This window comes from Hyla sarda, chromosome 3 (assembly GCF_029499605.1).
Source record: "Hyla sarda isolate aHylSar1 chromosome 3, aHylSar1.hap1, whole genome shotgun sequence".
Classification (NCBI taxonomy): domain Eukaryota; kingdom Metazoa; phylum Chordata; class Amphibia; order Anura; family Hylidae; genus Hyla; species Hyla sarda.
Window position 1 is genome coordinate 26,228,833 of NC_079191.1, and position 23,347 is coordinate 26,252,179.

The 23,347-nt window shown below is 41.7% G+C and overlaps 1 protein-coding gene across 13 annotated transcripts in view; it reads left to right on the forward strand.

The window, feature by feature from the left end:
• SUPT3H (SPT3 homolog, SAGA and STAGA complex component) overlaps positions 1 to 23,347 on the forward strand; it is a 565,704-nt gene that overhangs the window by 519,688 nt on the left and 22,669 nt on the right. The window contains exon 13 of one of the 13 annotated variants that reach the window (XM_056563929.1): positions 17,933 to 17,969. The exons of the other annotated variants lie outside the window; for them this stretch is intronic. Coding sequence (XP_056419904.1) covers positions 17,933 to 17,959 — 27 coding nt within the window. The 3' untranslated portion in view covers positions 17,960 to 17,969. The remainder of the gene's footprint in view (positions 1 to 17,932; positions 17,970 to 23,347) is intronic. 13 annotated transcript variants of the gene reach the window in all.

Consider the following 23,347-nt stretch of genomic DNA (forward strand, 5'->3'; position numbering starts at 1 on the left):
ACAAGCCTCCTGCAATCTGGCATGAAAAAGGAATTTGCAGTGGTGATCCATCAGAATTCTGCAGACATTCATCTGATTTCTGGTGCCACAAACAAGGCTGAACGTTGGCACAGGATTGATTGGTTGGGGATTATGGACTTTTACTCTGTTACAGATTGAACTCCTAAAGCCGCCATTGGTAAAGGATCAATGCAACTGAGGTGTAAGCCTGTGTTAAAAAAAAAATTATATATATATATATATATATATATATATATATATATATATATATATACAGTGATCCCTCAACTTACAATGGCCTCAACATAAAATAGTTTAATCATACAATGGTCTTTTCTGGACCATTGTAAGTTGAAACCAGACTCAACATACAATGTACAGACAGTCCAGATCTGTGAAACGTGTCAATGGCCGGAAGAACTGATCAATCAGAATGGGCATTTTACTGGTAAAACCCCTGTATTACTGAAGTGCATGCACTGACTGGTGTCTGGTAGCGCCCCCTACAGTACAGGGAGGTATTACATGTTCTGTACTCTTTACCTGTATTACTGAAGTGTGTGCACTGACTGGTGTCTGGTAGTGCCCCCTACAGTACAGGTAGGTATTACATGTTCTGTACTCTTTACCTGTATTACTGAAGTGTATGCACTGGCTGGTGTCTGGTAGCGCCCCCTACAGTACAGGGAGGTATTACATGTTCTGTACACTTTACCTGTATTACTGAAGTGTATGCACTGACTGGTGTCTGGTAGCGCCCCCTACAGTACAGGGAGGTATTACATGTTCTGTACTCTTAACCTGTATTACTGTAGTGCATGCACTGACTGGTGTCTGGTAGCGCCCCCTACAGTACAGGGAGGTATTACATGTTCTGTACTCTTTACCTGTACCAGGGTTACCTGCTCCTTTGGACACCAGGTGAGGGCGGCTCCATGTTACTTTTTAGGACATTGCGTGTACTGTACAGAACCCCGAAGAAGATCCTGTCCTCTACATAGACCAGTGATTCCCAAGCAGGGTGCCTCCAGCTGTTGCAAAACTACTCCTCCCATCATGCCCGGACAGCCTTTGGCTGTCCGGGCATGCTGGGAGTTGTAGTTTTGCAACAGCTGGAGGTTCCCTGCTTGGGATCACTGACAGTGGTTACAGCTCCCAGCAGATCTTTCTTACTTTTATATGTAAGGATTTGCTTTATCTATATTAGTTATCTACTTATTTTTCTTTAATCCTCACTTTTTCCCTATTTTTGGATGACATTTTGGTGGCTTCAGAACCAATTACCAGGTTTCCATAGAGTTCTGGTCTCAACATACAATGGTTTACACATACAATGGTCGTCCTGGAACCGATTAATATTGTAACTTGAGGGACCACTGTATATATATATATATATATATATATATATATATATATATATATATATTTTTTTTTTTTAATAACAAACGTTGTACCAGCAAAGTTACCGGTAGCCCCGGACTTGTTGTAATTGAGTCCTGTGTCCATGTGGTTAACAAGAAATCATCACAATTCGAGTAATACTAAATACCTTGTTGGTGCAGTCTCCATTGAAGATTATTTTTACATTAAACTATCATTTATTTTGTTGTCAAAACAAAGTCACCACAAGGTGTTTTTTGGTGCTCGAGAAGCATTTGTTAGGCTTCAAAATACTAATATGACTTGCAACATTTCACTAATATTATTGTTCAGGTCCTCATAGTTTCAACACCAGGATGCTCTAATAGAGACAGAAATCCAAGGGGTACTCTGGTGGAAAACTTTTTTTTATTTTTTATATCAATTGGTGCAAGAAAGTTAAACAGATTTGTAAATGACTTGTATTAAAAAAATCTTAATCCTTCCAGTACTTTTTAGCTGCTGAATACTACAGAGGAAATTATTTTCTTTTTGGAACACAGAGCTCTCTGCTGAATCACGAGCACAGTGCTCTCTGCTGACATCTCTGTCCATTTTAAGGACTGTCCAGAGTAGGAGAAAATCCCCATAGAAAACATATGCTGCTCTGGACAGTTCCAAAAATGGACAGAGATGTCAGCAGAGAGCACAGTATTTGTGATGTCAGCAGAGAGCACTGTGTTCCAAAAAGAAAATAATTTCCTCTGTAGTATTCAGCAGCTAATTAGTACTTGCAGGATTAAATGAGTACTCTGGTGCAGACTACTCCTGCTCCGTCCTGCCCGGGCTGCAAAAAAATTGAAAATAAACCATCACTCACCTTCCTGGGTTCCCGCGGAGCGCCACTACATCTGATCGGTCCTTCTGTCCATCTTCTTCATACTTCCGTGTGAACGAAGCGTCACATGGTGCTCAGCCTATTATGGGCCAAGGCAGAACATCGCGGTGGCCGGCAATAGACTGAGCGCCATGTGACGCTTCGTTCACACGGAAGTATGAAGAAGATGGACAGAAGGACCGATCAGCTGTAGTGACGCTCCGCGGGAACCCAGGAAGGTGAGTGATGGTTTATTTTCATTTTTTTGCAGAACGGAGCAGGAGTAGTCTGCACCAGAGTACTCCTTTAAGATTTTTTAATAGAAGTAATTTACAAATCTGTTTAACTTTCTGGCACCAGTTGATTTAAAAAAAAAAAAAAGTTTTTTCCACCAGAGTACCCCTTTAAGGGCGCACTGTATGATACTTTCACCTTGTTGGCTTCAGAACAGGTTACAATATTTTCAATTGTCTTTTTTTGGTTCATTGTAACTTCAAACCTTACTCAACATACATTGCCAGAAACAGTCCGGATCTGCTAAATGTGTCAATGGCTAAAAGATAAGTTAAGAAATCCTAGGGCACATTATACTGCTATAGCAGGGGTAATTTTCGCAAACACAAAATAGAAATGACTCACTTCATTGCGGGATTCACTACTATCCGGTCTTCTTTTTTCTTTTATTTGCAAAGTTCACAATAAATGCAAATAGATACAAACGACTTTGTTTTTCACAAAGCCGCAGCATCTCGTGCATCAGAAGGTCAGGAAATGACGCAATTGCATTGTATGTCTGTGTGTGCCACACTAAGCATGGACAAGAAAGAGGAGAAGAGAACTGTCTGAGGAAAAATTTATGTAAGGTGTCAATGCAGGATAGTCCGGATGGTGGATAAGCAGCCCCAAACAAGTTCCAAAGATTTTCAAGCTGTTCTTCAGACTCAGGGAGCATCAGTGTCAGCGCGAACTATCCATCGACATTTAAATGAAATGAAACGCTATGGCAGGAGACCCAGGAGGACCCCACTATGGAGGAGACCCAGGAGGACCCCACTATGGAGGAGACCCAGGAGGACCCCACTGCTGACACAGAGAGATAAAAAAGCAAGACTACATTTTGCCAAAATGAACTTGAGTAAGCCAAAATCCTTCTGGGAAAACATCTTTTGAAGAGATGAGACCAAGATGGAGCTTTTTGGTAAAGCACATCATTCTACTGTTTACCGAAAAGGAAATGAGGCCTACAAAGAAAAGAACACAGTACCTACAGTGTAATATGGTGGAAGTTCAATGATGTTTTGGGATTGTTTTGCTGCCTCTGGCACAAGGTGCCTTGAATGTGTGCAAGGCATCATGAAATCTGAGGATTACCAATGGATTTTGGGTCGCACTGTACAGCACAGTGTTAGAAAGCTGGGTTTGTGTCCAAGATCTTGGGTCTTTCAGCAGGACAATTACCCCAAACATACCTCAAAAAGCCCCCAGAAATAGATGGCAACAAAGCTCTGGAGCGTTCTGAAGTGACAGCAATGAGTCCAGATCTAAATCTCATTGAACATCTGTGGAGAGATCTTAAAATTGCTGTTGGGAAAAGGCGCCTTCCAATAAGAGAGACCTGGAGCAGTCTGCAAAGGAAGAGTGGTCCAACATTCCAGCTGAGAGGTGTAAGAAGCTTATTGATGGTTATAGGAAGCAACTGATTTCAAGAATTTTTTTCAAAGGGTGTGCAACCAAATATTAAGTTAAGGGTGCCAATAATTTTGTCCAGCCCATTTTTGGAGTTTGGTGTGACATTATGTCCAATTTGCTTTTTTTTCCTCCCTTTTTGGTTTAGGGAATAAACATGTGTATAGCAAAACATGTGAGAAATACTTCATTTTCTTAAAAAAATATCAGGGGTGCCAACATTTACGGCCATGACTGTATGGCATCTCCCATGATGTTTCTTTTAACCTATGAGACAGTAACTACAGGTGGTCTGCTCTTCACTTTGGACTTTATGTCTAGGAGCCTGATTCTAGTTAAAATACGTAAGATCTTTATGTTCCTGTCTGATGTGTGGGAACACAAGCTGCATCTGTCTGGAACATTAGGGCTTGTGTATACTTCTGAAAGGAACTTACACGAAATAGGGTGAGACCAAGAGGAGCTGAACATCAGTGGTCAGATTAGGGAAATCTCTATTAAGGACTGAAAGTTAAAAAGAGGAAGTGCAGTTTTCCCAGCAGTTCAAAGGCTCTGAGAGCCACAACAAGCGTAAGAATATCATGTTGTGTTTGTTTTTCAAGGCTTCCTCTTATCTTTAAACAGAAAGCTGAATTGAAATCTAAGCAACCTGTAGTGCCCGGCTGTGTTTTTTTATTATCCTATGGACAGATGAATATACAATTGTAGCCGTGTGTCTGGAAGAAAATCCCACATGCTAAGCAATAGCCAAACTTTTTGTGTTATTTACAGAGCTTCACTCTATCTGAATTGGCCTACTTGGTTTACTCCCACGTATAAGGGGTTGGTCTTTGGGTCAATTTGATATCCGGTTTAAAATCCTGTGGGACATTGGTAGGGATTTTTTAACGGCCTTGATTGAATGTAATATGACTAGTAGTTGGGTGAACAGTAGACCTCACTCAGTTTAAATATGTAATGTATGAAGTAAAGAGGTCAGTTAAAGGTGTTATCCGGCCAAAGAGCCCCCCTGTCACGCCCCCTCCCATAGACATGAATGGAGGGGTGTGATGTGATGTCACAAGGGGCGTGGGAACATGTCACGTCTCCGAAAGCAAAGAGCTTTTCGAGACTGGAGGCGCAGCCCTGCATAGAATGCGGGTGCTGCTCTTTGGCCAGATAACCCCTTTATGGCTAGGATTCCACTTGGTTTTTTTTTCTGGTAGTTTTTGGATTTCTGCCACTGCAGCTTTTGAACCAAAGCCAGAAGTGTATTCAAAAGGAATAGGACATATAAAGGAAGGACTTACACTTCTCCTCCCTTATGGACCCACTTCTAATTTTGGCTCAAAAACTGCCAGAAAAAAGAGCAAGTGGAATCCTAGCCTAATTATGAGTCTAATCTAAACCTATGAATGAAAATCAAGCTCACAGGCAGCTTTATTTTCTCACTTGTTGGAGCCTACGGGTCTTTTTACCTCCAGATTCTTAACTTTTTAACAGTTTGTTCATGGGATTGCTTTTTTGTTAGAGGCATTGTTCCCCTCTCTAACTCCCAACTGTTTCTTAGCTAACTGTGGACCGAACCAACGCACAATCACTACCTACAATAATGGACCAATCCATTGAACTGTACCCACTGCGTGTCAGCTAACTGTGGACCGAACCAATGTGCAGTTGCTACCTACAATAATGGACCAATCCATTGAACTGTACCCACTGCGTGTCAGCTAACTGTGGACCGAACCAATGTGCAGTTGCTACCTACAATAATGGACCAATCCATTGAACTGTACCCACTGCGTGTCAGCTAACTGTGGACCGAACCAATGTACAGTCGCTACATACAACAGTCTATTTATTCCACACACCAGCACATATGCTTACTTGTACTATCTGGAATGTATAAAGGGAATAGTCATCTCCTTCTGATTGACAGATTTTAGCCAAGTTTAATAGGGTTGTGTATCCACACAGTGTTACTTTCTTTTTTATTGTTATTCAAATTACAAATATCACAACATAAATAAACATTCATATTTCATCAAACCCGCCCCACATCCACCCGCCTCCCTCTGAGGGCATAGAAAAGAGGAAAAAAAAGGGGGGCGGGGGGGACTACCTCTACAAAATATGGAAAAGTGGTGCAGTTGCCCATAGCAACCAATCAGATTGCTTCTTTCATATTTCAGAGGCCTTGTTATACATAAAATCTGCGATCAGATTGCTTGCTGTGGGCAACCAGCTCACTTTTTCCTCTGCACAACTTTTGATGAATCTCCCCCAAATGGAAGACAAATAGTAGACCTCACTTTGGTCAATTATCATTCTGTGGTTCCGTAATACTAATCAAGTCATTTTTTGTTTTCTGCTCCTATGACAGAACTGGAAACAGAATTGATGATGTAGGTGTGAACAGAGCATCATTTTTGTTGTTGTAGACTGTGTGCAACTCCTTTACATAGTTGTTATTCTGCTTCTTCTGACATAGATCCAGCAGCTCCTAAATGTTCTTGTCTCTTTTTGCTTCTCTCCTCTAATCCATGGATCTGTTTGGATGAAAGACACACTTCAGCTACTATGCCATATCCTAGTTGTATGACTTTCCATTAAAAAAAAATACTGTGTCACAAATTTTTTTTTTTTTTTTTTTTTTTTTCAATAGAGCAGAGATCACTAAACTGTGGCCCTCCAGCTATTGCAAAATTATGGCTTTCTAAGCATGCTGGGACTTGTAGTTTTGAAAAAAAGGGAGGCCCACTTTGAAGACCACTGCTTTAGAGGGAGAGGTGTTTCAGGATTAGAAACATCTGGTCTGCTTTGTTCTTCTCCAAGAACGGCACCACTCACGTCCATGGACTGTCTGGTATTGCAGCTCTGTCCTGTTCACTTGAATACCAGACAGTCCCCATGGATGGTCCTTGAAAGCCCCTTTAAAAAGACATAATTTGCTTGCCGTATATTTCCACTGAGAGAATGGAGGTCTTTATAGTCTGTGGTCCACAAAGACAAAATCACGGGTATTTGTAGCCCTCAATCCACCAACAACCATATTTTATTTAAAGGGGTATTCCAGGAAAAAACTTTTATATATATATATATATATATATATCAACTGGCTCCAGAAAGTTAAACAGATTTGTAAATTACTTCTATTAAAAAATCTTACTCCTTCCAATAATTATCAGCTGCTGAAGTTGAGTTGTTCTTTTCTGTCTGGCAACAGTGCTCTCTGCTGACATCTCTGCTTGTCTCAGGAAATGCAAAGAGTAGAATAGGTTTGCCATGGGGATTTGCTTCTACTCTGGACAGTTCCCGAGACAGGTGTCATCAGAGAGCACTTAGACAGAAAAGAACAACTCAACTTCATCAGATCATAAGTACTGAAAGGATTAAGATTTTTTAATAGAAGTAATTTACATATCTGTTTAACTCTCTGGAGCCAGTTGATGTATAAAAAAATTTTTTTTCCTGGATAACCCCTTGAAATAAACTGGTGACTTCCAAATCTTCTGTGCTTGATGCTTTTATTAATGTTCTCCCATTGTGAGTGTTTCCACCTCCTGAGCTGCTTTTCCTTCTGTCACACGTTCTCTGTAAATCAGCCACCCTCAGCCATTAAGGCGCATACAGGGACTGTTTTCTAGAACAGCTTTGCTGATTTATTGGTGCAAGGCTGTTAATTTACTGTCCAGCTGATTTGTTAGTCTGTTCTGTTGGTTTACAGGGAAACTGAGCCTTCATTTACTACGGAGAAAGGAAAGACTGTTAATCTACACAGAAACTGTTAGAGCGTTTTATTAATTTGCAAGGAAGCTGTCAGAGTGTTTAATCATGTGCAATGGCACAGAGCGTCCACAATCCTCCCCGCCCCTGTACCGCTCCAAGCCCGGCCGGTGGCCCGCCTCTATGCATGCTTGAGTTTCTTTTTAACTACGTTATAAAAATAAGCTAACAGATAGGTGAGGCCGGGCACTACTGACCGAACTATCGTAGGATAGAGCTGATGGATATAAGTAGTGGGGTCTGAGTCCTTAGCAGACCGGGAAGGGAGGGAGTCCTTCACGTATGTATGTAGGCAGGTACCAAAGCTTCACCATTAAGAAGGAAAAACTGAGCACACACCTGAAGATCCTGCGGCCACGATTTAGTCAAAATTTATGAAGAACATAGATAAGAAATCTTCTCCACAATATGAAAGGAATTAATGAAAACATGTTCCTCTCAAAGAAGGCGCTGGCCAATGAATGAATATAATATTTTATTGTAACATATAGAGCAAGGCATGCCTGATGAAGATCCCCGTCCGGGGTCGAAACGCGTTGCTCTATATGTTACAATAAAATATTATATTCATTCATGGACCAGCGCCTTCTTTGAGAGGAACACGTTTTCATTCATTCCTTTTCTGCTCCGCTACCGGTGAGACTGACGTCATTCCGGGAAGTTCCTCGTGGCAGCTGTCCGGCTTCTCCTCAATGCCAGACGCTACTGTAGGTGTTGTGCTCTTAGCGCAACACCTAAGGGTAAGGAACCATCTTTTCTTCTACCCTGTTCCATCTTTTCATACAGTCCTCATCTAGGGGCGCACCTCTCGCTGTATTTTTTCCCTTTCCATTAGTTTCCCCACAATACGAGCAGAGGTGAGAGGCAGGAGCGTGCACGCTCCTGCCTCTCACCTCTGCTCGTATTGTGGGGAAGATCTATGCTCTTCATGAACTGTTGCCCATGACTTTAGTGCCTGTACAAAGATAAGAGAGACCAGACAGGTCCGTTATAAAGTTATATGCTTTTATTCCAGAGGTCCCATTTTTCTCGATCAGAAACATTGGATAGAACAACACAACGAGTCTAGTAAAGATGACAACATAGCATATTGCTCTTACACTTGTTTTAACTACCAGTGATGCGTTTTGGGCTAAGCTTGTTCCCCTAACTAGACTAATGCACAATAGTATCTGAAGCATAAAAAACAAATGCAGAAGGCCAGAGAGCCGCATGTGCTTCATAATGACTCCCTTATAATGTCTCCCTAAAACTGGACATGGTAATACTAATATCTCTAAAAACATAGGCCTCTCTGCCACCTAGCCAGCATCATGCTATGTATTGATAAAGGGCAAGGAACCCAAAACAGCTGACTAAAGCATTTTCTTATTTTGGAAGGGGTTCTGGCTTGGTTAATAATTCCTAGTCATGTTCCAGGCTCTTATAGAAGCCAAGCATTGACTTACAGGGAAGTTTATCTCCAATGGGTGGCACCAGAGAGCAAGTACTTTTCCTTCTGGAAGAGAACTCTTCTACGACTATATACGGAATGCTCCACCTCCAAAATGACCTGACCACTGAATATGACTATGACACAATTGTTGTGGTCATAAACCAATATGTGGACTCAATCAACAGTCTATTTGATGAAGCTACACTAGGGTACCAAGTCTACGGAATACCCTGCCTACCACACATGGTCAGGAATGGAGCCATAATTCATCACTATACAGGATCAAGCACAATAGGATGGTTTGGAAGTAATCACGCTCTGCCAAATCTCTAGGGATCAGGATGAAGGCCACAGAGGTAACTTTATGAATTTTTATTGAATACATACAATGCAATTCAGGGCCGAGTTGGTCCTTTCATCAGGCAGAGTCGGGTTGGCCCTTTCATTGATGCCTGATGAAAGGGCCAACCCGGCCCTGAAACGCGTTGTATGTATTCAATAAATATTCATAAAGTTACCTTTGTGGCCTTCATCCTGATCCCTAGAGATTTGGCAGCACGGGATTACTTCCAAACCATCCTATTGTGCTTGATCCTGTATCTGTTACACGCCAGTCTGGTGTGGGAAGCCTGCAGCAGCCACGGAGCACCCCCGGTGTGATCTCGATTATACTATTTGAGCATTTTGCGTCTTACATGGCACAACCACACAAGGTGAGCAGTATACTCACTGTTATGTTCATTGAATTGTCTAGTGATCCCACACACGGAAGCGCTCCTGTTCTTCTTTTGTCTTTTAATAATTCATCACTAGGATGCAAAAAGCCAATAGATGAGCCCGAAAAGAAGTCAGAAGTTAACTGTGAGTTCTTACCTCGAGTATCAACTCATGTATCGGGCATAGCCTCCAAAGGGCTAGGCAGGAGCATAGTCTGGATCAAAGACGAGGTCCAAATCAATACTCAATAGCTATTCAGAATCACTAAAACAGCCGACAAAGATGTACTTCAATTACCAGGCAACACATGGCTGGATGACTCCACTCAAAGTAGGCTGCTAGGCTTCCGGGAATAAAGTCATAACTATGAATTGTGGTCAACAAAAATAAAAGAATCTTGGGCCATTATTTTTCACTGTTTAGATAGAATAGGAGGCCACTGGCTGTGGCAGGAAATAGAAGGCAAAGGAGGAAGAGGAGGAGCATCTGGTAGTCTGGCAGCTGGATGAGGGAGTTGACAAGAGCTAAGGCCATTTGCCAGGGCACAGTACTAAAACCAGACGAGGTGTGTAACAAGAGTTATACTATACTCTAAACATGGAACATTACACCTCTTATTATTTAAGCTCATCTGAAATACAAAACTCTAAATACTATAAGGAAATCGGTTTAGAATGCAGAGCTTTCCATGTGTCTAAGTAAGAATACCAAATCTTTTCCCCCGTTACAAAAAACTGTGTAAATTTCTCTGAAGTCTCATGCACTGTAGCTGAAACTGGCATAAGGGGACAAATTATAGATACATTAAAAGAACCATATTGGACCTTTTTATGAGTCAATGGGGTCCGTCAGGCATCTGCACCATTTGGATGCATCACATGAAAGACCAGGCTTGGTGCCATTTCTTCTATTAGGAGGCATAACGCAGATGTAAGCATAGTTTTAGCCTTACGCTATCATCATGGCTTGTGTTTTTAATTGAAGCTATGATGTTTAATTCTTAAAGGGTTTCTACCATTACTAGAATTGGAATTTTTCAAGCTATTAGTGTTTTATGTGGGTCAAAAAACTGTTGGCGGCAAAGACTTTGCAAGATGGATAACAAGGATAGGTGTGGATGGTCTCCGGACTTAAAGGGGTACTCGGTGGAAAATTATTTTATACATCAACTGGCTCCAGAAAGTTAAACAGATTTGTAAATTATGAATTCGAGTAGAATACAGACATAGCGCACATCTACAATCTTGTATAATGATCTGATTGCTTCTCAGCACAATATCAAAAACTAACAGGTTGTTAGTATACATTTTTTATCAAAAAGTACAAGCCCACTCGCCACGTCAAGGCCACCTATTCAGAGTGGGTCCCTAACGTCCCTAGCATAAAATGGCGTAGCACCGGGCGGCGACCACCACCGCCGCGACACAGGTGCCCACGAGGGGGAGCGACCCACTGGCAGAGCGGCCCCAATGCCTCTCAAACCAGTCTATAGGCCGCACCCGCCCGCAGACACAGCGCCACGGCAGCAACGGACGCCACCCCGCACCACACCAGTGTGAACAAGGTGTAATGGCTCACTTACCTTGCTATCCCAGTCAGACTGGGAGAGCTTGGTAAGTGAGCCATTACACCTTGTTCACACTGGCGTGGTGCTGTGCGGTGTCCGTTGCTGCCGTGGCGCCGTGTCTGCGGAGGGGGGCGGCCCATAGACTGGTTTAAGTGGCATTGGGGCCGCTCTGCCGGTGGGTCGTTCCCCCCTGTGGGCAATGGTGTCGCGGCGGTGGTGGTCGCCGCCCGGTGCTGCGCCATTTTATGCTAGGGACGTTAGGGACCCACTCTAAATAGGTGGCCTTGACATGGCGAGTGGGCTTGTACTTTTTGATCAAAAATGTATACTAACAACCTGTTAGTTTTTGATATTATGCTGAGAAGCAATCAGATCATTATGCAAGATTGTAGATGTGCACATTGTCTGTTTTTCTAACCGAATTCACACTGTGATTTCTATCCCCTCTTTTTTTTTTTTGTTTGAACATGTGCTGCACTCTTCCTCACCCCCTCAGCCCAACCCTATATAAGTAGTAGTTAGCTACACATGGGTCATTTCTTTCCTAGCAGTCTCCCAGTCTGACTGAGAGAGCATGGTAAGTGAGCCATTACACCTTGTTCACACTGGCGTGGTGCTGTGCGGTGTCCGTTGCTGCCGTGGCGCCGTGTCTGCGGAGGGGGGCGGCTCATAGACTGGTTTGAGTGGCATTGGGGCCGCTCTGCCGGTGGGTCGTTCCCCCCTGTGGGCATTGGTGTCTCGGCGGTGGTGGTCGCCGCCCGGTGCTGCGCCATTTTATGCTAGGGACGTTAGGGACCCACTCTAAATAGGTGGCCTTGACGTGGCGAGTGGGCTTGTACTTCTTGATCAAAAATGTATACTTACAACCTGTTAGTTTTTGATATTATGCTGAGAAGCAATCAGATCATTATGCAAGATTGTAGATGTGCACCATGTCTGTTTTTCTAACCGAATTCAGATTTGTAAATTACTTCTATTTAAAAATCTTAATCCTTCCAGTACTTATCAGCTGCTGTATACTACAGAGGAAGTTGAGTTGTTCTTTTCTGTCTGACCACAGTGCTGTCTGCTGCCACCTCTGTCCATGTCAGGAACTGTCCAGAATAGGAACAAATCCCCATGGCAAACCTCTCCTGCTCCGGACAGTTCCTTACATGAACAGAGGTGTCAGCAGAGAACATTGTGATCAACCAGAAAATAACAACTCAACTTCCTCTGTAGTATACAGCATCTGATTAAAATAGAAGTAATTTACGGTCCTCCTCTTCTTTTAAAATCCATATGTAACGTCTTGCTCTGGCCAAACGCGAAAAGTTAAATGACTCTAGTTAGGCAGGAGCTGCTTGGAGCTCACCTGTGTCATCTGGGTAAAGTTCAAAGCTCTGGAAGGTGTATCCCTCCTCACCTGCCTGTATAATCTAGCAGTAGTGATCAGTTCATTGTTTGGTATAGGTTTTACCTTAGCTGACACCTCCTGCTTACTGGATACCTGTGCTTACTGGATACCTGCTTGTTTATTAATCTTTGGCTTTTCCCTTGACTCTTCTCTTGCTCTGCGTTCCTGTACTCCGCTATTTCCTTGTACCGACCTCAGCTCGACTGACATTGATTTGACTGTGTGTGTGTCTTAGTGTATCTCTGTTAGTTTGTGTGCCTCTAGCTGTTACCCGACTCCTACTGTTTTTGTATTTTATTATTTTGACAACACTGCCCCAGTACTTAGCAGGGAGGATTTATCATTGTGGTTGTTGCTCCGTCACCGGATAGGAAATAGGTTGGGACAGTGGCTGTGGGTGAGTTAGGGCTTTACTGTTCCCTGCTCATACGTGACACCATAACTTATTTTTTCACCTACAGACCCATATGAGGGCTTTTTTTTTGTGCCACCAATTGTACTTCTTAATGACATCTTTAATTTTACCATAAGATGTACAATGAAACAAAAAAATGTATATTTACCTGCATACATTTATAACTACTTTTGCAGGGTTTGGTTTTTACACAGTGCACTTTATGGTACAATTGATACATCATTTTTTTCTGTAGGTCAATGCGATTAAAATGATACCCAATTTATATAGGTTTTTGTATTGTATTGTACTACTTAAAAAAATGCAAACTTTTCTAACCAAATTTACATGCATCAAATTGTCCTTTTCTGACCCCTTTAACTTTTAAATTTTTCTGTATATGGGGATGTATGAGGGCTCATTGTTTGCGCTGTGATCTGTAGTTTTTATCTGTTGGTTTCTTTGATGGGACTTTTTGATCGCTTTTTAAAAAAAATAAAAAAATTCTGATATATGATGGAATTAAAAAAATATATAAAATAGTTTTTTGGTGTTTGATATTTTTTATGTTTACACCGTTTACCGTGCAGGATCATAAACATTATATTTTAATAGTTTGGACATTTACGCACACGACGATATGTAATTTTTTTTTGTCAAATTTGAAAATAAGGGTAATTACATTTTATATTATTTCTATTAGTTTTATATAGTTTTAAAAACTTTTTCTTTTACGTTTTTTTTTTTACACTTTTTAACCCCTCAACGACATAGGACATAAATATATGTCCTGGTGCCCTGGTACTTAACGCACCAGGACATACATTTACATCCTATACATGACCGCGAGCATCGGAGTGGTGCTCATGTCATGCGCGACTGGTCCCGGCTACTATCAGCAGCCAGGGACCCGCCGGTAATGGCGCACATCAGCGATCGCGCTGATGTGTGCCATTAACCCCTTAAGTGCGGCACTTAATATGGATGATTGGATCGCCCGCAGTGCTGCCGCGGGGATCCGATCATCCAGCATGGCGAAATGATTGCTATAAATAGTCCTCTATGGGATACGAGATAAGGTAAACTCCCCAGTACAGGTCACCTGTCTAACCGAGGAAGAAGTACAGGGCCAAGGAATAAAGTAATGTAATAGACAGACCCCTATTGAAGGACTTTATAGTGACAGGGACTGTTCCCCAGGACTGGCGCATGGCAAATGTGGTGCCAATATTTAAAAAGGGGTCAAAAGGTGACCCCGGAAATTATAGGTCTGTTAGTTTAACCTCTGTTGAATGTAAATTGTTTGAGGGTTTTCTAAGAGATGCTATTTTTGAGTATCCTGATAAAAATAAATTTATGACTCCATATCAGCATGGCTTTATGAGGGATCGGTCCTGTCAAACTAACCTGATCAGCGTTTATGAGGAGGTGAGCTCCAGACTGGACCAGGGGGAATCGCTGGATGTCGTATATCTTGATTTTTCCAAAGCATTTGATACGGTGCCACATAAAAGATTGGTGCATAAAATGAGAAGGATGGGGCTGGGGGAGAATGTGGGTAAGTAACTGTCTCAGTGATAGGAAATAGAAGGGGGTTATTAATGGTACTTATTCTGATTGGGTGACTGTTACTAGTGGGGTACCACAGGGGTCAGTCTTGGGTCCTGTTTTATTTAATATATTTAATAATGACCTTGCAGAAGGGTTGAATAGTAAAGTAGCAATCTTTGCAGATGATACTAAACTCTGTAAAGCGGTAAACACTATAGAGGACAGTGCACTGTTACAAATGGATCTGGATAGGTTGGAGGTTTGGACTGGGAAGTGGCAGATGAGGTTCAACACTGATAAAGGTAAGGTAATGCACATGGGGGAGAAAACGACAAGGAAATAATTCTACCGCTGTACAAATCAGTAGTCAGACCACACATGGAATACTGAGTACAGTACTGGGCACCAGTGTACAAGAAAGATGTAGTGGAGCTGGAGAGGGTTCAAAGATGAACCAGGGGAATGGGAGGACTACAGTACCCAGAAAGATTATCAGAATTTGGGTTATTTAGTTTAGAAAAAAGAAGGCTTAGGGGAGACCTAATATAAAAAAAAAAAAATTAAAAAAATTATGAAATGTTTACTGTAAGCAAATGGAGTATCAATAAAAAGTACTGATCACGCCGCAAAAAATTAGCCCTCATACCGCCGCTTATACAAAAAATGAAAAAGTTATAGGTTGTCAAAATAGAGGGATTTTAAACACACTAATTTTTTTTTAAAGTTTGAGATTTTTTATAGCGGTACAATAATAGAAAAGTATGCAATCATGGGTATCATTTTATGCCTTTTAAAATTTGCTTAATTTAAATGCGGTTTTCTTTTCAATTCCGTACATTTTATGGTAAAGTGAGTGATGTCATTACAAAGGACAACTGGTCGCCCAAAAAATAAGCCCTCATGCTAGTCTGTGGATGAAAATATAAAAGAGTTATGATTTTTAGAAGGCGAGGAGGAAAAAAGAAAACGCTAAATTAAAATTGGCTGTGTCCTTAAAGGGGTACTCCGATAAAAAACTATTTTTTTTTAATCAACTGGTGCCAGAAAGTTAAACAGATTTGTAAATTACTTCTGTTTAAAAATCGTAATCCTTCCATTACTTATCAGCTGCTTTATGCTCCACAGGAAGTTGTATTTCTTTCTGGAGTTCTTTTCTGTCTGACCACAGTGCTCTCTGCTGACACCTCTGTCCATATCAGGAACTGTCCACAGCAGAAGGGACATGGACAGAGGTGTCAGCAGAGAGCACTGTGGTCAGACTGAAAAGAAATTCAAAAAGAAATACAACTTCCTGTTGAGCATATAGAAGCTGATAAGTACTGGAAGGCTTAACATTTTTAAATAGAAGTAATTTACTAATCGGTTTAACTTTCTAGCACCAGTTGAGCTTTTACATTTTTATTTCCAGTGGAGTACCCCTTTAAGGCCAAAATGGGCTGTTTCCTTTAGGGGTTAAGTCCTCATAGGGGACTTTGATATGCAATCATTAGATTGCATTTACTGTATAATACTAAGCCTATGGCATAGAATTATACAGTGTGGTCGGCTATCCACTGGTATAGCCTGGCTAATTTTCATCCGCCATTATAGAGCTCACTTCAATGCCGCTTAAGGATTCTGGGTGTACAGGTATGCCCTTGGTCCTTAAAGAGTACCTTTCAAACCATATTTTTTAAACTAACTCAGATTATATTCACTAACTACTCCTAACACCCCTCCTGCCCTTCAAAAAATTTCCGAGCTTTAAAAAGCTGTGTATCATACCTTTCCCCTTGCTCAAATTGTGTGAGCTCCCGGCAGGAGAAAGTGGGCGTTCCCCAGCAGGTGCGACGTCACTGAAGCCTGCAAGAGCTGTGCCTCATGCACTTCCTGAGTTTGGTCTCCTGCCAAGCTGGGAGGAGACCAAACTAACTGGTACAGGAAACAGAACAGTGCCACCTAGTGCCCGTTTTTTTCAATCACATTAAAACATAAAAAGGTTGGGAATTTTAACAGCAAGTAAATAGCAGAGTGTCTTATAATTACTTAAGGAACAATGTATTAAAAAGTTTAGTTTGGTGACAGGTACCAGGATGCAAGGGCGTACCTGTACTCTTTTCATCCTTAACAGGTTAAAAAATCGAGATCATTAGACAAGTATTATTAATAGTGGATCAATGACAAAATGAATCATTTCACAAGATGAGTAGATGAATATATTACGATAAGATCTGACTTTTCAGTAAAAAATTGCTACCGTATTTTTCGCCGTATAAGACGCACTTTTTCTTCCCCAAAACTGGGGGGAAAAAGTTGGTGCGTCTTATGAGGCGAATACACCCCTATCGCGGCGGTCCCTGCGGCTAATACAGGACATCACCGATCGCGGTGATGCCCTGTATTAACCCTTCAGACGCGGCGATCAAAGCTGAACGCCGCGTCTGAAGGGAAAGTGACACTAACCCGGCTGTTCAGTCGGGCTGTTCGGGACCGCCGCGATTTCACCATTGCGGTCCCAAACAGCCCGACTGAATAGCCGGGTTAGTGCTTACAGGACACCGGGAGGGACCTTACCTGCCTTCTCGGTGTCTTCTCCGTTCAGGGATCCCCTGTATGGCCGGCGCTCTCCTTCCTCGTCATCACGTCGTGCGTGCGTAACGACGTGATGGCGGCGACGGAGAGCGAGGATACCCGGCCGGCAGCAGAGACGTTCCAGAGCGACGGGGACACGGCGACAGCGATGGAGCGACATCCAGGGCAGCGGTGACGGGTCCGGAGCGGCGGGGACACATGAGTATTACCTCCTATGCAGTGGTCTTCAATCTGCGGACCTCCAGATGTTGCAAAACTACAACTCCCAGCATGCCCGGACAGCCAACGGCTGTCCGGGCATGCTGGGAGTTGTAGTTTTGCAACATCTGGAGGTCCGCAGGTTGAAGATCACTATTGGGTTCAAAATCTTTATTTTTTTAGATTTTGCCCCTAAAAATTGGGTGCGTCTTATACGCCGGTGCGTCCTATAGGACGAAACATATGGTATTCTTCTTAGATATTCAAGATGATCAATATGACAAACAAACCAATCATGAAAAGATGCAAATGGCAGACATGGAACACTGGTCATACACTCACTAGGAGAAGAAAGATCCTCAGGAGCGAAATGTTCTTTGCCGATATTTTATAATTCGTTTTTTTTTATTTTTTAGGTTTTCTTGGCTCCCCTATATTGTTGAGATACTTTCAGTAGGTGTTGTACATTTTCCGTTTGTTTTGTCTGTCCATCTTCTTTGTTTACACATGAAGCTACTGTAGGTAGCCCGCCATATGTTTGGAATCACCAGCATTACAAGAATGTCAGGCTAATGGGAAACGTATTCCACTGTGTCTACATCGCTCCTGCTTGAGGAATGAAGAAACTAGTGAGGCACTTCAGAATGCGCAAACCTTTCCAATCCCCTGAAAACCGATCAAACCCAGACCGTGCAGTGAGCTCGCCTAAACAATACTGTCGTGGGCAGAACCGGTCTTATTTCTTTGAACTGTAAATGAAGTTTGACATTTTGGGTATTGTGTGATGTTTTGTTTTCTTTGCAAAGAGTTTAAACTAGGGAAGACTTTAACACTATATCTGCCAGGGTTTCTGACAAGTAATAGAATGTAGTCTGATAGCCGATGGCTGTTTTACCTCGGGGACACAGCAACACAGCCCGCTCCTGTTTCCCTTCAGAATGTTGACCAAAGATATTAAAGGTTATTTTCCCTCACCCTTTTCTGCCAAATGAAATGGCCTCAGGGATCCTTACCTTTCAGATATGTTAGACAAATCACCTAGATGTATGTCATAAATACCTGCTGGGTAAACAATGCCAAGAGTAATCCTGTTTCAGTTATTTAAAGGGGTACTCCGCTGCATAGCGTTTGGGACAAACTGGAGTCAGTGCCGGGAGCTTGTTACCTCATAGCCTAAACACTCATGATGTCACACACCACTCCCTCAATGCAAGTCTATGGGAGGGGGCGTGACAGCCGTCACGCCCCCTCCCATAGACTTGCATTGAGGGGGCTGGGTGTGACATCATGAAGGGCAGGGCTATGACATCACGAGCTCCCGGCGCCGACTCCAGCATTTGGAAAAGTTTGGAACCGGTGCCGGTAGCTTGTGACATCATCACCCCGCCCCCTCAATGCAAGTCTATGGAGAAGGCGTGACAGCTGTCACGCCCCCTTCCATAGACTTGCATTGAGGGGGCGGGGCATGATGTCATGAAGGGCAGGGCTAAGACCTCACGAGCTCCCGGCGCCGACTCCAGCATTTGGAACAGTTTGGAAAAAACTGTTCCAAACGGTGGAGCCGGTACCGGGAGCTCGTGACATCATCGCCCCGCCCCCTCGATGCAAGTCTATGGGAGAAGGCGTGACGGCTGTCATGCCACCTCCCATAGACTTGCATTGAGGAGGCGGGCGTGACGTCATGAGGAGCGGGGCTATGACATCACGAGCTCCCTGCTTCGGCTCCAGCGTTTGGAACAGTTACAAACGCTGAGCAGAGGAGTACCCCTTTAAGAAGATAAAATTCTGCATCTTCCAATTGTAATTTGTGTTTCACTTACTCACCATTTGAACCTGTTCCTAACCAGTGACAAAAGGGTATGTCATTCGCGGCTGTCAAGTTGCTGCCCCAAAATGCACATTTTTCATCATGGTGGTCTTGCAGGTGCCAATATTATAAGTCACATGGTCTCCAGCGTGGTTATGCGGACTTATGACATTGTTTCTAGCCGTGTGGAATGCTGAGAACGGTCAGAGACAAAAGTAAAATAAAAAGACTTGCCCGGTGTGAGCCCCCTTTATGATAACAGGACAATGCGGTGCATGGGAGTAATAGAAGCAAATTATTTAGTCTTATTATTTGGCATCATGGGCTCAAAGGGTGAAGAAAATAAAATTCTGGAATAACCCTTTAATTGTACAAATATTTAATCCAGAATGAAAAATGAACCAAAAACTCCTGTTTTTTATTTTATTGTTGGGGTACATGATAGGCACAGTATGGTTTCAGTTGACGGATGCGTCTGTGGGTACAGTTTAATATTCGGACGGGGGAATTACTTTTGATTTCTGTTTTTGTACTTTCTATTTTATTAGATAATATAACTCCCAGCTGATCATAAAAAAGACCCAAGAGGACGGTGAAACATTATTTTTTTTAGTGTGCCACTTTCTACTTTAGCATCTTTACGAGACACCCAAAATGGAAAGAGTCTCTTTGGTAATCTATAAGACTTCCGTGACAGATTTGCTGCATCTATACAGGATGATTCAAATAGGATGGTGCAAAGTTTTAGCCTCGGTATTCGCAACTAAGGGGGCGTTCACACGGCCGTCTGTCCCCGTTTTTTTAATCCCCATTTCGGTATCGTTTTTGAAGGCTGCAAACAGATTAAAAACTGTTTTAAAAAAAATCCCATTCATGTCAATGGGATTTTTTTTACAATCCGTTTACATCCGTCTGCACTCATTTACGATTTTTTTGACGGCAGAAAAAACGGCACATGCAGTATTTTTTCTTCCGTAAAAAAACGGAAGAAAAAACGGGCACAGTAAATTTAACATTGAAGTCTATGGAAAATGGATGAGCCTTTAATGTCATCTGTTTGCATCCGTTTTTTGAACCGTTCGGAGCATGCTCAGAACCCCCAAAAAATATTTTATTCCGTTTATTAACTGAACAATAACTGATACAAACGGATAACATTCGTCTGCATCCGCTATTGTCCTTTTTTTTTTTTTTTAAGTCCAGTTTTTTGTTTTTTTGACAGGAGAAGAAGGGGACGGGTCTAGACGGCCGTTTGAATGCAGCCTAAGAGAACATAACATAAATGTATTATCATAAAAAAGGCTCACTATCTAAGTGTTACCTATACTCTACAAATAGTGATTTCTATTGGTGACACGGCAGATGTCTAGACGGTAGTCCAGTTCTGTCCAGAATGCAACCAACATATCCTCGAACACGGACTCCACTGTTTCAGTGATCCATTGTCTCAGGTTGTTCAGATCCTGTGGCTGGGGGGTAGGAGGGGGAATTAAAGGGGTATTCCAGGAAAAAACTTTTTATATATATATATATATATATATATATATATATATATATATATATATATATAAACTGGCTTCAGAAAGTTAAACAGATTTGTAAATTACTTCTATTAAAAAATCTTCAATGATTATTAGCTGCTGAAGTTGAGTTGTTGTTTTCTGTCTGGCAACAGTGCTCTCTGCTGACATCTCTGCTTGTCTCGGGGACTGCACAGTGTAGAAGTGGTTTGATATGAGGATTGGCTTCTAAACTGGGCGGTTTCCGAGACACGTGTCATCAGAGAGCACTTAGACAGAAAAGAACAACTCAACTTCAGCAGCTCATGAGTACTGAAAGGATTAAAAAAAAAATTATAGAAGTAATTCACAAATATGTTTAACTTTCTGGAGCCAGTTGATATATATAAAAAAAAGATTTTTCCTGGATAACCCCTTTGAGTCCTTGATGTATCCCCCACAGAAAGGAGAAGCACCAACATAGGTTCTGGTAGGGTTTTGGAACATCCAAATGAAAATGTGTAGGTGACCACCCTGCTGATAGACTACATTGGCAGATCTCCATCTATCTGTGGCATAAACCATTCCTATAACATGTCCAGGGGGAGCAGCCAGTAACAATATGCACTAGGGATCGACCGATTATCGGCTTGGCCGATATTATTGGCCGATATTCATGATTTTGGACGTTACCTTGCTGATAATCCGATAATGCCTCGCCCCCCGCCCCCACTGCACCGCACCCCCCACCAATGCACCACGCCACACCCCCCACCACCACACCGCGCCGCGTTGGTTTAATAAAACAAATTTCCGTATTCACCGCAAGTGGTGTGCTACGTTATTCTTGTTTTATTTATCTGCAGTCCTTTAATTTTGCACCATTCTTTTTCAATTACCCTGTATAATTGAAAATGTAAAGAAGTCCATGGATAAAAGAGATCCTGATGCAGCTTAAAGGGGTACTCCGGTGGAAAACTTTTTTTTTTTTTAAATCAACTGGTGCCAGAAAGTTTAACAGATTTGTAAATAACTTCTATTAAAAAATCTTAATCCTTCCAGTACTTATTAGCTGCTGAATACTACAGAGGAAATAATTTTCCTTTTGGAACACAGAGCTCTCTGCTGACATTATGAGCACAGTGCTCTCTGCTGACATCTCTGTCCATTTTAGGAACTGTCCAGAGCAGCATATGTTTGCTGTGGGGATTTTTTTCTACTCTGGACAGTTCTTAAAATGGACAGAGATGTCAGCAGAGAGCACTGTGGTCATGATGTCAGCAGAGAGCTCTGTGTTCCAAAAAGAAAAGACTTTCCTCCATAGTATTCAGCAGCTAATAAGTACTAGAAGGATTAGGATTTTTTTAATTGAAGTAATTTACAAATCTGTTTAAAGGGGTATTCCAGGCAAAAACTTTTTTATATATATCAACTGGCTCCAGAAAGTTAAGCAGATTTGTAAATTACTTTTACTAAAAAATCTTAATCATTTCAGTACTTATGAGCTTCTGAAGTTAAGGTTGTTCTTTTCTGTCTAAATCCTCTCTGATGACACCTGTCTCGGGAAATGCCCAGTTTAGAAGCAAATCCCCATAGCAAACCTCTTCTAAACTTAGACAGAAAAGAACAACCTTAACTTCAGAAGCTCATAAGTACTGAAAGGATTAAGATTTTTTAATAGAAGTAATTTACAAATCTGTTTAACTTTCTGGAGCCAGTTGATATATATAAAAAAAGTTTTTGCCTGGAATACCCCTTTAACTTTATGGCACCTGTTGATTTAAAAGAAAAAAAATAAAGTTTTCCACCGGAGTACCCCTTTAAACAAAAATTTGTTCTTAAAAAAAAAAAAAATATATATATATAATATATTTATACTGTGTTTTCTCAAATTACAAATTAGAATTTGGAATTGCACATCTCCTCAAGATCTCCAGTCTTTGGTGTCGTCTTATGTCTACACGTTGGCTGGACATATTTTATACAGTGCAGTAATACGTTAGCTCTTTAATGTTGTAGAGTTACCTGGCATGAGTAGAGTGGTTTTAAAGTCTTCCAAGCTACAAAACTGTCCAAAATGACTTGGTAGGTGCTAAATAAACTGAAATGTGTATTCCTCAAGTAAAAGCTAGGAACAGATTTGTATTTTATTTGGAGAAGACTTTAAAGAGGACCTGTCACTTTATTTTACTGTGCATGCTGCAAGAATTCTCTTTAAGAAACGTAGTAATATAATGTATTTTAAAATATATTGGATAAACGCTTTAGATTTTTATTTTTTTAAAGATGAGCGGCTATTTCAGATTTCAGAGACTATTGCTCTGTAGTCAGTAAATCAGCAGCACCAGCTGCATTAATTTCCTGTCTGCTCCTCTGTCTGTGGCATTTTTCAGCACAAGGATGCTTGCAATAAACAAACATTATTCCTCTGCATTTTCCTAATAAAGAGATATGTGTATATGACAGATGTGTATATGAAAGGTGGTGATGTAAGCTGTTGACATTACTCAGGGGCTGGGGCTTGG